The following is a 13,378-nucleotide window of genomic DNA, read 5'->3' on the forward strand; positions in this document are numbered from 1 at the left end:
AGGGAGATGATGGGTTTGGTAGATAAAAGCAACACATCGATGTAAGATGCTGACTTTGGAAAGGTACCTGTGCTATATGGGAACTGATAAAGCTTTCAGTGCTGTTCCCAATACTCAAAGATTTTAAGTGGGCTGTAATCTGGGTGAGATGGAGCAGCCTTGATTCAATTCCAAAAAGCCAGGTATTACATCCTTATCTTGGGTGTTTAAGTTGGATGTAGAATTTCACCTTAGGCATTTAAGTTGGATCTAAAATTTTGCTGTTGGAAGAGCTGAAGAGTTGAATGCGTGTTTTTATTGTTGTGGGGGTTTTTTTGTTGTTTATTTGTTTTAATTTTAAGGTAAAAGAAATCAAGACCTCAATATAGAAACTGCAGAGGGGGTCATTGGTGTAATTGCTTTTTCACCTTTGCATATAATGATAAATGGATATTCCAGCTCCACAGACCATACTCCATAGGATGTTGATAATTTAGAACAGAATCATAGAGTAGTTTGGGTGGGAAGGGACCTTCCCAGCTCCCCCAGTGCCACCCCAGCCATGAGCAGGGACATCTTCACCAGCTCAGGTTGCTCAGAGCCCCGTCCAGCCTGGCCTGGGATGTCTCCAGGGATGGTTCATCCACCACCTCTCTGCCCAACCTGGGCCAGGCTCTCCCCACCCTCAGGGCCAACAATTTCTTCCTCATGTCCAGCCTGAATCTCCCTCCTTTAGTTTAAAACCATCACCTCTTGTCCTATCGCAGCAGGCCCTGCTCAAAAGTCTGTCCCCATCTTTCTTACAGGCCCCTTTTAAGTCCAGAAAGGTGCGATAAGGTGACCTGGCGCCTCTTCCTCGCTTTCCGCCGCGAGTTTGGATGGAAAGGGAAAGAGTAACGGGAAGGGGAAGAAAAACAGCTCAGCAAAGCTGTGTGTCCAGGAGCATCTTCTCCGTGCACCACGTGGGGTGAGTCAGCGGCAGAATAAGACCAAATATCTTATGGCTAAAACAATAGAGGCAATAAAGAAGTCAATTTGGTGCTCAGAGCTTGTGGAGCCAGCACATCCCGAGTGGGAAATCACGGGGGCTTCCCACGCATGGGGCTGCAAACCCTGGGGTATGGAGTACGGCAAGGGGAGCGCTAAGCCCCCCTCAGGCCTTTGCGGGCCCATGTGCTGCCGCTTCACCCACCCGTGACCACCGCGGCAGGCTCACGCATCCCCCCCCCCCCCCCATCCCCTGGGGTTCCCTTCACGCCGCGGGTTGCACAGCCCTTTGCGGGGCCGTGTCCTGCTGCCGCTTCACCCACCCGTGACCACCGCGGCGGGCTCACCCACGCACTATCACCCCCCCAATCACCCCCCCATCCCGCGGGTTTCCCCCCACGCCGCGTGTTCCCGCGGGTTGCTCATCCCTTTGCGGGGCCGCGTCCCGCTGCTGCTTTGCCCACCCGTGACCACTGCGGCGGGCTCACCCACGCAAACCCCCCGCTCCGTTCCCCGGGGTTCCCCCCCCCCCCCCCTTCCCACGCCGCGTGTTCCCGCCCCCACCGCGTGAGCTCCACGCCCCGCCCCCTCTCCGGCGCGCGTGGCTTTTTTCATTCATGCTCTCGCTGACGTCACGGAGGGCGTGACCAATGGGAGCGGCGCTTCGGGCCGGCGCCGCCAGACTCCGCCCCATCGGGCCACGAGCCCCCCCTCCCGCGCGCGGCCCCTTAAAGGGCCCCAGCTCGCCTCGCCGAGCTCCCGCCGCGCAGCCCCGTCCGTCCGTCCGTCCGTCCGTCCGTCCGTCCGAGCGATGAGGAGGCTCGTCCTCCTGCTCTACGCCGCCGTCACCTGTTGCATCGCGGCGCGGGGAGGAGGAGAAGGTGGGTGAACGCGGGCCCACGCGGGACGGGGCGGCGCGGCGGGGGCAACACGGGGATGCGCGGAGCAGGTTCCTCTGCCTGCAGCAGGTTCAAGGGCGCTTTGCTGACCCTTACCGGCTCTGCGATCCATTCGTTGGCAGATGCCACAGGTGCGGAGCTGCCGGAGGACACGCAGGACCGTGGGCTGAAGCCGAAGCCGCAGGTGAAGTTCAACCTGCGCTCCTGGGCGGATTCCGAAGAGGATGGGTGCGCGTTCACCACGGGCCAGCGCGAACGGCTGGAGGAATGCGGGTTCAACGCCACGGCGAAAACCTTCTTCATCATTCACGGCTGGACGGTGAGTACAGAGGACGCCGCGCGGCTCCAGGAGACGCTTCGTGTACAATCCATCCCCTTAGAGAAACTCAATTATCCTGCAAATGCTCTGTGCCTGCAGAATATATAATATTTTGGACAACTTTTCGGGTTTTCAGCACTCTGGCCCCTTAGTAGCTGCACCTGAGGTCTCTGGAGCAAAGCGATGTGGGTTTTGCTTAATGACTCTGTGTTTGCATTTCATAGAATCATTTTGGTTGGAAAAGACCCTCAAGACCATCGAGTCCAACCATTAACCCAACCCTGGCACTAACCCATGTCGCTTAGAACCTCATTTCATGTCCCCAGTGCTTGAGCTCATTCATCCTATATATCTTTTCCAACCTAAATGATTAAATGTCTGTATAACTTGAATGCAGGATAAGGACCTTGAGATTTTTGCCTAAAATCCAATTAAATGACCACTCTGTTGATAAATATACAGACTTGCTGTAATCTCAGCTGCGTGTCCGCAGCCTCGGCTTCAGCTACGTGATAAAGAAACAGAGGGCACACAGGCTTTCTCAAGCTATTTTTGCTTCTACGTTCGATGTGCACGAGGGGATTTATCAAATCCACCGGGGTTTATGCAAGCAGTGGTGCAAATCATTTTGCAATCCATCAGAATTTCTGAAACTCTCGAGGAAAAGAAAAAGAAAGAGAGCGATAAGGTGGCACGTAACGAACGCCTCTCCCTTCTGCCTTAAAAGGCAAGGCAGCTAATTACAGCCGGAGTCTCTCAAAACCTGTTTTTCTTATACCACTAGTGCTGAGAAGCAATGGGGCTCGCAGAGGAGCAGAATATGCAAACGATTATACAAATAACTCGACCGGGAATGTGTCACCTGGGTCCTGTGAACTGGAAACCACCACGTGGATCTCTTCTTTTCTAGATGAGCGGCATGTTCGAGACGTGGCTGGGCAGCTTGGTGGCGGCGCTGCAGGAGAGGGAGAGGGACGCCAACGTGGTGGTGGTGGATTGGCTCCCGCTCGCCCACCAGCTCTACACCGACGCCGTCAACAACACGCAAGTCGTCGGGAAAAGCATCGCCGGGCTTCTCGACTGGTTGCAGGTAACGCGAATTGCCGGCGGTCACTGTCGTAATGCTGTTGCACAAGGGAAAGGAGGGTTCAGCAGTGAGCGGAGAAGGTTGGGGCGTCATCCCGACCCCAGGGCTCGGTGGGATGATGGCTCGGAGCTCCAGTGTTGCTTTGCAGCACTTTCGGAGCAGCAGTGTTGAAGTGGACATCAAATTTAGGAGCCCTTCTTCCTAAAGTCCTTCCTCCTAAGGTCCTTTCTTCCTCCTAAGGTCCTTTCTTCCTCCTAAAATCCTTCTTTCTTCCTAAAGTCCTTACTCCTAAGGTACTTTCTTCCTCCTAAAGTCCTTCTTTCTTCCTAAAGTCCTTCTTTCTTCCTCAAGTCCTTCTTCCTAAGGTCCTTTCTTCTTCCTAAGGTCCTTTCTTCCTCCTAAAGTCCTTCCTCCTAAGGCCCTTTCTTCCTCCTAAGATCCTTCCTTCCTTCCTTCCTTCCTTCCTTCCTTCCTTCCTTCCTTCCTTCCTTCCTTCCTTCCTTCCTTCCCTCCTTCCTTCCTTCCTTCCCTCCTTCCTTCCCTCCTTCCTTCCCTCCTTCCTTCCCTCCTTCCTTCCCTCCTTCCCTCCTTCCTTCCCTCCTTCCTTCCCTCCTTCCCTCCTTCCCTCCTTCCCTCCTTCCTTCCTTCCCTCCTTCCTTCCCTCCTTCCTTCCCTCCTTTCTTCCCTCCTTCCTTCCTTCCTTCCTTCCTTCCTTCCTTCCTTCCTTCCTTCCTTCCTTCCTTCCTTCCTTCCTTCCTTCCTTCCTTCCCTCCTTCCTTCCCTCCTTCCTTCCCTCCTTCCTTCCCTCCTTCCTTCCCTCCCTCCTTCCCTCCCTCCTTCCCTCCCTCCTTCCCTCCCTCCTTCCTTCCCTCCTTCCTTCCCTCCTTCCTTCCCTCCTTCCTCCTAAAGTCCTTCTTCCTAAGGTCCTTTCTTCCTCCTAAAATCCTTCTTTCTTCCTAAAGTCCTTCTTCCTAAGGTCCTCTCTTCCTCCTAAAATCCTTCTTTCTTCCTAAAGTCCTTCTTCCTAAGGTCCTTTCTTCTTCCTAAGGTCCTTTCTTCCTCCTAAAGTCCTTCCTCTTAAGGCCCTTCCTTCCTTCCTTCCTTCCTTCCTTCCTTCCTTCCTTCCTTCCTTCCTTCCTCCCTTCCTCCCTTCCTCCCTTCCTCCCTTCCTCCCTTCCTCCCTTCCTCCCTTCCTCCCTTCCTGTCCTTCTTCCTAAAGCCTTTCCCCCTACGGTCCTTCCTTCCTCCTAAGGTCCTTCCTTCCTCCTAAGGTCCTTCCTTCCTCCTAAGGTCCTTTGTTCCAAGGTGAACTCAGGAGTTGGGCATTCAAAGTCAGCGTTGGGTTGGAAAAGAAGAAGGAAAAAGCCCACGGTGCTACACTCACTAACTAAATCTGTGGCCAATACCAAAGGACTGCTGGCAGCTCCCTGGGTGAAAGCTGCTCCAGATGCTGCTTAAATAAAGAATATTAGAATTGGGGGTTGGGTGCTGGTTACTGTGGCTGTGGGTAAACCACAAGTACCACCCAAACCATTCGGCTTGTAGTCTTGACAAAATAAAAGAGCAAAATGTGCTTGTCTGCCCCCTTCTCCCCAACTTTTTCTTACAGACTTGAGTCCTGCAGGTGGGAGAGATGCCACATGTCCTGAAAGATGGGGGTGGGAAATTACCTTTTTTTTAATATATGTTTTATTTTTCCTTGCAGGAGAACCCGCTCTTCCAACTTGAGAACGTCCACCTGATCGGGTACAGCCTGGGTGCCCACGTCGCCGGCTTTGCTGGTAACCACGTCCATGGGACAATAGGCAGAATTACAGGTAAGTGGCTTTTTAAAACCAATTTCCTTAGTGGCAGCGAGTTTCCCCGAAGAGGCTCATTTCCTGTGTTGTTGCGATGTCATTTTGGGGCTTGCTTAGTCAGAAATGACAAGTTTCCTACCTGTGGCAGCAGTATGGGCCTCTTTACAATAGAAAACATCTTAATTTTGAACCCTAAATGTAGGCGAGGTTCAATGAAATAAACCTTTCAGAGGCGAACCTGGTCTTGAGTATATTTGAAGTTAAATGTGGGTTCAAAACAAGACCTTAATGTCAAGATACTAAGCCTCTGAGTGATATTGTTTCTGTAATTATAGCTCATAAATTAATGGAAGTGTGAGCTGTTGGGTGCAGTTTGTCCCATGGGATGCTTAGTCAAAAGAAATAAAATCTGAGAGTGTCTTGAACAGATTGCTTCTAAATTCTAGAGGGAAGCTGATTTCAACATGTAAGGACTTAGAACATGGTACAAGGGACTCTATTCTATATGAAATCACCCAATTTCTTACCTGGCGTCTCGCTCACTGTTTCTAACCCCAGGTTTGGATCCGGCTGGCCCCATGTTTGAAGGAGTGGACCCCAGCAAGCGCCTCTCCCCCGACGATGCCAACTTTGTGGACGTCCTTCACACCTACACGAGGGAAACGCTCGGCGTCAGCATTGGCATCCAGATGCCTGTTGGCCACGTTGACATCTACCCCAACGGGGGAGACTTCCAGCCTGGCTGCGGATTAAGCGACGTCTTGGGAGCAATTGCCTATGGGAGTAAGTTCTCATTACTTATTTTGCCTCTGGTCAGCGTAGACCACTCGCAAATTGATTTGGGTTGATGCTGGGGGATGATTTGACATATGGTGTGAACTCTGGGGTTGTCCTGTGCAGGGGCAGGAGTTGGACTCAATGATCCTTGTGGGTCCCTTCCAACTCAGGACATACTGTGATTCTATGTCTTACAAGAGCAAACTATTTTTTCTTTCTAAACTGCCTGTAGAACTGGAGATAATTGCTAGAAACTACACCTGCTTTTAATCCTGAAGTATCACCTTCTCATTCGTACAATAAACTATGGTCATCTTATGCTGGGTCTAAAATCCTCTTTAAATCTCTTTTCATGGTAAATGACAAGTCCTCTTCAAGTCATAGAATCGTTTTTGTTGGAAGAGACCCTCAAGATCATTGAGTCCAAGCAACAGTGCCTTGTACTAACCTCTTGAATTGCTAATGTTTGAAACATTTGAGCCATGCTCAACTCATGTTGGGCTACAAAAAACCTAAAAAAAAGGCAGCTGGGTTGACAAATGATTGAATACAATGTATCCCTTGCAACTCTGCTTCTTTAGCTATTGGTGAAGTTGTTAAATGCGAACACGAGCGGTCCGTGCACCTCTTCGTGGACTCGCTGGTCAACCAAGACAAGCAGAGCTTCGCCTTTCAATGCACGGACTCCAGTCGCTTCAAGAAGGGCATCTGCCTGAGCTGCCGCAAGAACCGCTGCAACGGCATCGGCTACAACGCCAGGAAAACGCGGAACAGAAGAAACAGCAAGATGTACTTAAAAACAAGAGCAGATATGCCGTTCAAAGGTACGGTTTCCCTCTTTAAAAACGCAAAATCTCACCTCTAAGAGCAGACTTCCAAACGCAACGTTGGGAAAGATGTAGAGGTGGAAGAGGAGCAGCATCTTGAAGCAGCGCAGCAGCAGGCGTTAGTCTGTTGCTGTTATTGGGCTGCATTGCTGTCCTATGGCATCCCTGGGCTCTTTCCTTTGTGTAAAACCAACAGGCCACATGGACACTCTGCCTTTTAAGCAGGATTATCCCTTGCACGTGTTATAATTCCAAGACCACCCCAAACTTAGAGCAGCGTAAGGTTGGGGGAGCCTTCCCCAGAGTGGACCTGCTGTTGTTGTTGTGTGAATGTCGAGTTTGTAATGAGGGCAGGAAAAAGTGATCAATTATATCTCAATAAATACATGCTCTAGCTTTTGCCAGCCAACACTATTTCTTAGCAATGTTGTCTCTCAACAAAGCTGGTTTCATCTGTGCTCTCCTTGTTTCTCTCCAGTCTACCATTACCAGATGAAAATGCACGTCTTCAGCTACCAAACCTTGGGAGAGGCTGATGCCACTTTCTTCGTCACCCTCCATGGCACCAACGGAGAATCTGACCCCCTCTCTTTGGAAATGTAAGTAAGCTAAAGCTGGCCCATTGTGCTTGCTTAAGCCTGAGACTAGACAAGGCGGCCTTACTCTTTTTCCCCTGGTAACACCTGAGCTTGGCAGCCTGACCTCATCACCATTCCAAAAAAACCCTTTTCATCCCGTAACTTAATTATCAAAACAATTTGATGTGCCCGGTCCTCTCCATGGCTCATTATTGAAGGGTTTTGGTTTTCCCCTCTACCATTATTCCGAAAGCACCCGTATCTCTGGAGGCATCGCTGACCTCCTTTAGCTTTTCCCAGAAGAAACACAAAGCGTGAAATCCATATTTAAGCTACGGAGGGATAGCTGAGCCAAATACATGATGCGCTGTATCAAACCAGCTACCCAAGCTCACTTTCTTTAGCATAATCACAGTAATTCACTGGTGACAGTTGAACACGAAGCACTTGATAAGCCGCAAAGAGCTGTGTTTAACTTCTGGCATGGAATGAATGAGCATCTGGCACGGTTCCACCAGGAAGAAACGCTGAGTCTCAACTTGTCTTTCAGGCTTGATCAAATTGGCCTCAATGCCACCAACACCTTCCTGGTCTACACGGAAGAGGACATGGGTGAGCTTTTAAAAATCAAGCTGACTTGGGAGGGAACGTCTCAATCGTGGTACGACCTGTGGAAAGAGCTGAAGAGCTACTGGTACCGGCCTGCGAAGACTCCCCAGGAACTGCACATCAGACGGATACGTGTGAAATCTGGGGAGACGCAACAGAGGTGAGAATTGTGATAGTCTGCACGTAAGCAGACTTGAAACTTTATTAAAAAGGAGAAACATGCAGAATCTAGCGAAAAAAGTTGGTGATTTGAGCTTAGCTGGTACCTTAAATTCACTTTCCTCTTCGGTGTTACCAGGCAATGCCCCCATGGTGTAGGAGAGCGAGTTATTTGCCAGCAGGAGGTTGCAAAACAAGTCACTGCAGATGAGATCTGAGATGTTCTTCTGCTTTATTTAGACCCTGTGACACTGTCTCACCTGCCCCTGGGGACTAAATTAGGTACTGCGAGATGGTTTAGATCATACCCAAAGGGTTAAAGTACTGACAGCACCAAAAATAGTGAAACGTAGATGAGCACGGTTGTTATTTATAGGCAAAATATGCTGATTTGGTACAAGCTAAACCTAAAACTGCAACCGGTAACATAGGATATAAACCAGCCATTCAACAGGTTGATGGTGTATCAAGATGCTCCATAGGAAGGATGTCAAACCAAACAACTTGTTGCAGAATTAGCTGCAATCCATATTATATGTTAATTATAGAGAGAAGAGGTCCCTTGTCTTGACTCCCGATTATTCCTCCTAGGTTTGCTTTCTGTGTGGAGGATTCCCAGCTGACCAGTATAACACCCGGGAAAGAGCTCTGGTTCGTCAAGTGCCCAGAAGAATGGCAAAAAAGGTAGGAAAAAATCAGCTGAGAGAATTCTTACGATGCTGGGATGAGTAGAGCCAGGTTTATTTTTGTTTAGACTCCTGGAACCTCTTTTTTCCTAAAAAAAGTTAATAAATTCCAGCCCAAGATTCCCATCTATTAGATTTAATTTTCATGGATGCCTTAACTAACTAGGCGATACTATCTTCACTTCTGAGCTTGGTTTATTATCCTGTACTTTTATGTGCTTACAAGATCGATCTAACATGATCCCTGGGCCTAAAGAAGCTCTCGTGGTAGATGCCATAAATTTATGGGTACCAATACCCAAGATCCTTGCAATAGTGGAGAGCAAGTTAGAGGCGTCTATTAAACGCTCCTGCCCTGTAAAACAGAGTAAAGGTGGGAATGCAAAGATTGTTTTGGCCTGGGAGAAGATCTTGATCTCTTGATCAAGTTTGGGCTTAAGATGCAGCTGAGGAGTATTGAGTCCTACCGCTTCATCTCTGGCTCTGCTAATCTCTTCTGAGTGTAAACTCAGCCTTGGCCAGAGCATCTCAGCCCTGCCTAAGCTTCATGGGACTTTCCAGACACTTAGGATCAGTCCTAAGAGTAGGACTTCCAGTAAGTCTGGTCCCCGTAGTGACAGCTTGATTGCTTCAAACCGCCTCTAATCATGCTTTGAATGAATCCTTACTCATTTGATTAATTATTGTCTCCTTTAGATGAAGCCCAGCCTTTTAAATTTCAATTTGTCAGTTTAGAGCTTTGTGGCTTCTAATCCAGAGAACAAAGTGCTTGTTAGGCTTAGCAAAGTCACGCTTTTCACAACCTCCAGAGCTCAGCTCAGGAACACGAGCTGGTTCCGTTCCAGCTTTGGCAGAACCTCCCAAGCTGCGCTACACGCGGCGACAAACAATTCCGTGAATGAAACCCCTCTGCAGAACACTTGTTCCTCTGCCACAGGTCTTGAAAGATCAAGTAAATATTCCTGCAGGTACAATAAAATAAGATATAAAACCTATAAAACAGAATTGCTGGCAGATGTGCCCTTCCCGCTTCCTTCTGGAGTTGAGCTTTTGCACAAGGCGAAGGAGCAAATCTGAGCTGCAACGTGTTGTTTCTAGGAAATGATCCTACCGAGATCACGAGAACTTCTTGTCCAGCTCCCCATTCCTGCCAAGTTCACTGAAAAATGATATAATTCCCTATTTGGAGATTGAGTCTGCAAACATCTGTCCACCCCGAATGGATCCGAACAGGCAGAGTGTAACGTCGAAACCTGTAATTTCTGTTTGCTGCCTGCTTACGTGCATAATATCTGCTTCAGACTCTCGTTGGGCAAAACGCTGCTTTGACAGAATAAAATACCAACCTGTGCTGCCTAAACCTGTTCTTAATGTCGCAGAGTTTCATAGGAATTATTTATTACTCCTCTTAACTTCTGCATTTTACTAAATATTTATTTTTCTCTCTCCGCTCTTCCCAGATCGGTCTCAAATTTGCTCTGAAGGCTCCTCGAAAGGCTCACAACGGAGCAACCTGGATGCCTGAAGACCCCACGGGTGGCGAGAGGCTCTGGCAAGAAAATCCGGCTTGGTAGCACTTAAAGCAACTGGCTCTTCAGGACAAACATCTTGGATCAGGTGCAAGAAACTGAGGAGCAACTGATGGACTGTGGTCTTAGACCTAGAACAACTCAAACCACATTTTCCCTTCCCCAAGAAGCCTGGTTTGTGTGTTTAACCTTCCCTTGACCTGTTACACGCTGCGTTTCTTGCCCTGCTCCTGTTAACTGGGCCTACGGATGAGACCCTCGGCAACTCGAGACCCTCGGCGACTCGAGACCCTCGGCGATTCGAGACCCTCGGCGATGATCTGGTCTGCCTGCCAGTGGAGTTGAGAAGATAGATAACCACACTAACTGCCCATCAGAACGTTGGCGATGAGCTGCCAAGAACAAATTAGCATCTAGCGTAGGACTTAACGTGGGTCCAATAGCACTATGGGCTGCGGGAAGCCAAAACCAGCACAGGTCAAGCGCATGGGGTTGTTCAGGGGAGGGGTGGGAATAAGCACAATGCCGCTTATCTTCAGGTTGTCCTTTGCTTGCCTTAAAAAGAACCCATTCTGTGTCTGGCCGATACCGAAATCTCTATATGACCTTAGGAGAAGGTATTTCTGCGTCTTTCGCATTCCTGGGGCAGAACACGGTGCAGATGGCCGGTGATGGTCGGCGTTGGCCACCAGATTGTCCCGTCCCACGTGTCTTGGCGTGAGGTGAACGGCTGCCCATCTACTGACCGTAGAAGAGGAGGACGGTGATGAACCAAACTGCTTCAGCAGAGCTTCGCACCGATCCTGTTGACTACCGAGAACACGTTCGGGTGCTGTTGTAGCACCGGTGCGTAATTAAGACCTTATTTTGGGGCGAAGATATTTGACTGAGCCAAACTGATGCCATCCTACCCTCATTGCCACAGCGTCCCGGTTGGATTCGCTGGAGCTGGCTGAACTTGGCTTTGCTTGGAGTTGGACAGACTCTTTACAACCAAGTGGACGTCGTCAGAAGTGGCCTTGCCGGACTGAGTTCTGAAGATTTAGCAAGTCCTGAGGCCTGCAATGCTCTGAATTTTTGTAGCGCTTCAATCCAACCAAAGCAAGCACATTTGGAGATTTATTTTTGTTGGTTTTCCACAATTTTATGCAAAGGCTTCAATAACTGAAGCCTTTGGTGCCTGTGACTTGTCATCGTGCCATACTTAAAGTGGTTTCGAAGCCCTATTTGTATATTGTGGTTTTTGTATGACTTAAAACCTAATTTATTTCTCCTCTTGTACATATGTAAAGTTTAAAACATTTTGGTTTGGAGTAACAGTTTTTATAAGCCTTACGACTTAAAAATAAAGGGCTTTGTAAGGATGAGTGAAGTCTTGCTATTGCTCTACAAACTTTGCCAGAAGAAGCCCGAGCGCAGCAGAAAGAGGACACAAAGGCAACCAGGTGGGTGCTGGCAAGCAGGTGCCTTTATCCAGCACCAAATATCTTCAGGAATGGACCTTTCCTTCCCACCCCGTTTTTTTCCTGCCATATTAATACTGCTTTTGGTTGAGGAAAAGCAAGATATTGTGTTATTTGCCCTCTATGGTTATTGCAGTGAACACAGTGGACCCTGGGAAGACCATCCCTGCTGGCCCAGGCGAGCCAGGACAAGTTCGGACAAACTCCCTCTTTGTTGACTTCCTGCATTAGTGGTTTTTCCTCTAGTAAATGTCATTTTTTCCCCCCTGAAACACTTCACCTTTGCCTGACTTCAATATTTAGACAACCTGTAAATACTTTCAAGAAGACTTGCCCAAAATCTGCTCGCTCACTGAGGTTTTTCCCAGCGGCCGCACCGGCTGGTTTAAGGAACCCTCTCTGTGCTCTGCCTTTCCCCGACACCAATCGGTGGCACAAATCCAGCAGCGACAGAAGGACTTTGCAAACAAACTAAATACCAAGCTGGGGGAGATTTACATGAAATTACTTAGTTAACCTTTTCTTAGGAAAAGCCCAGCAATGGCTGGACTGGAAGGAAAACCTTGTGCAAAGGCAGGGGGACACACACCAGGAGTTATTTACAGCTTAGTTTGGGTTGAAATCCATTTTTGTAGCAGCGATGGGTGACAGGACCACACGTCCTGCAAGTGATGCATCCCCAGTCAAATTGGAGAATTAATGTGTGATTTGGGATTTAGAATCATAGTTCTAGAATCACAGTTTGGGTGGGAAGGGACATTTAAAGCTCCCTCAGTGCCCCCCCTGCCATGACAGGGACATCTTCACCAGCTCAGGTTGCTCAGAGCCCCGTCCAGCCTGGCCTGGGATGTCTCCAGGGATGGTTCATCCACCTCTTTGGGTACCTGGGCCAGGCTCTCACCACCCTCAGGTGCAAAATCCTCATCAGAATGCACCCCTGCACTGTCCCCACAGTTACGAGTTGCATTGTGCATTGGAAAAGTTAAAAAAAACCCCAACAGACTTCACTTTTTGGGAAGCATCTCCTAAATTTAGGGTAGGAACAGCAAATCTGGGCAAGGCCGAGGCTGCAGAGAAACAATACGGGGAATTCTTTATACCCCTCCTCACCCCAAACCGCGGTTGCCTGAGCTCCAGCATCCCAGTTCAACCTCCCGTGATGGGGCGGTTTCACCAGGTACACCCCGCTATCTCTGATTTGAAAATAAAGCGTCACAAAATCTATTTGGAGTTTGTTTGTCCCCCATTCCCCTGTGTAACATCACCCCTTCCCTCAGCTGTAAGATCAAGCAGAATCCCCTGATGCGGGACGTACCGGCTGCCTCACGGAGACGCTTTCCAAGCTACAAAAGAAACCTGAATAAATTCAACATAACAGCTGCGTTCGGGAAGAGAAAGACCAGCCAGAGTTTTCGGGAACGCTTTTTTGCTACAATAACAAGACAGCTAGGTTAAAACATTCACCCGTCGCCAAAAATCAGCCTCATCGCAAGTTGACCGCGGCTGTCCGAGAAACTCAAGATCCCGCTCCTCGGCGCTGGATACCGAGTTGTAATTTTACGCCTCTGGGATGCTGACATTCCAACATCAATTACACAGCTCATTGCCTGCCCGGTGAGCCCATCCGGCCCAGCAGCGAACACAAAGAATCCGGCGACTTCTGCAAAAGCATCCGGGAGG

At 49.1% G+C, this 13,378-nt stretch overlaps 1 protein-coding gene across 1 annotated transcript; it reads left to right on the forward strand.

Annotated features, from left to right (window-relative positions):
* The first annotated feature begins 1,688 nt into the window (after positions 1-1,688).
* LOC136114868 (endothelial lipase-like) lies at positions 1,689-11,602 on the forward strand. The gene is made up of 10 exons (XM_065860538.2): positions 1,689-1,847; positions 1,988-2,184; positions 3,095-3,274; positions 4,977-5,088; positions 5,629-5,853; positions 6,429-6,671; positions 7,153-7,273; positions 7,803-8,021; positions 8,612-8,704; positions 10,167-11,602. Exons 1-10 carry the CDS (start codon positions 1,778-1,780, stop codon positions 10,186-10,188), a joined length of 1,482 nt encoding a protein of 493 aa, XP_065716610.1. The 5' UTR covers positions 1,689-1,777; the 3' UTR covers positions 10,189-11,602.
* The last annotated feature ends 1,776 nt before the right edge of the window (positions 11,603-13,378 follow it).

This window comes from Patagioenas fasciata, chromosome Z (genome assembly GCF_037038585.1).
Source record: "Patagioenas fasciata isolate bPatFas1 chromosome Z, bPatFas1.hap1, whole genome shotgun sequence".
In the NCBI taxonomy this organism is placed as follows: Eukaryota; Metazoa; Chordata; class Aves; order Columbiformes; family Columbidae; genus Patagioenas; species Patagioenas fasciata.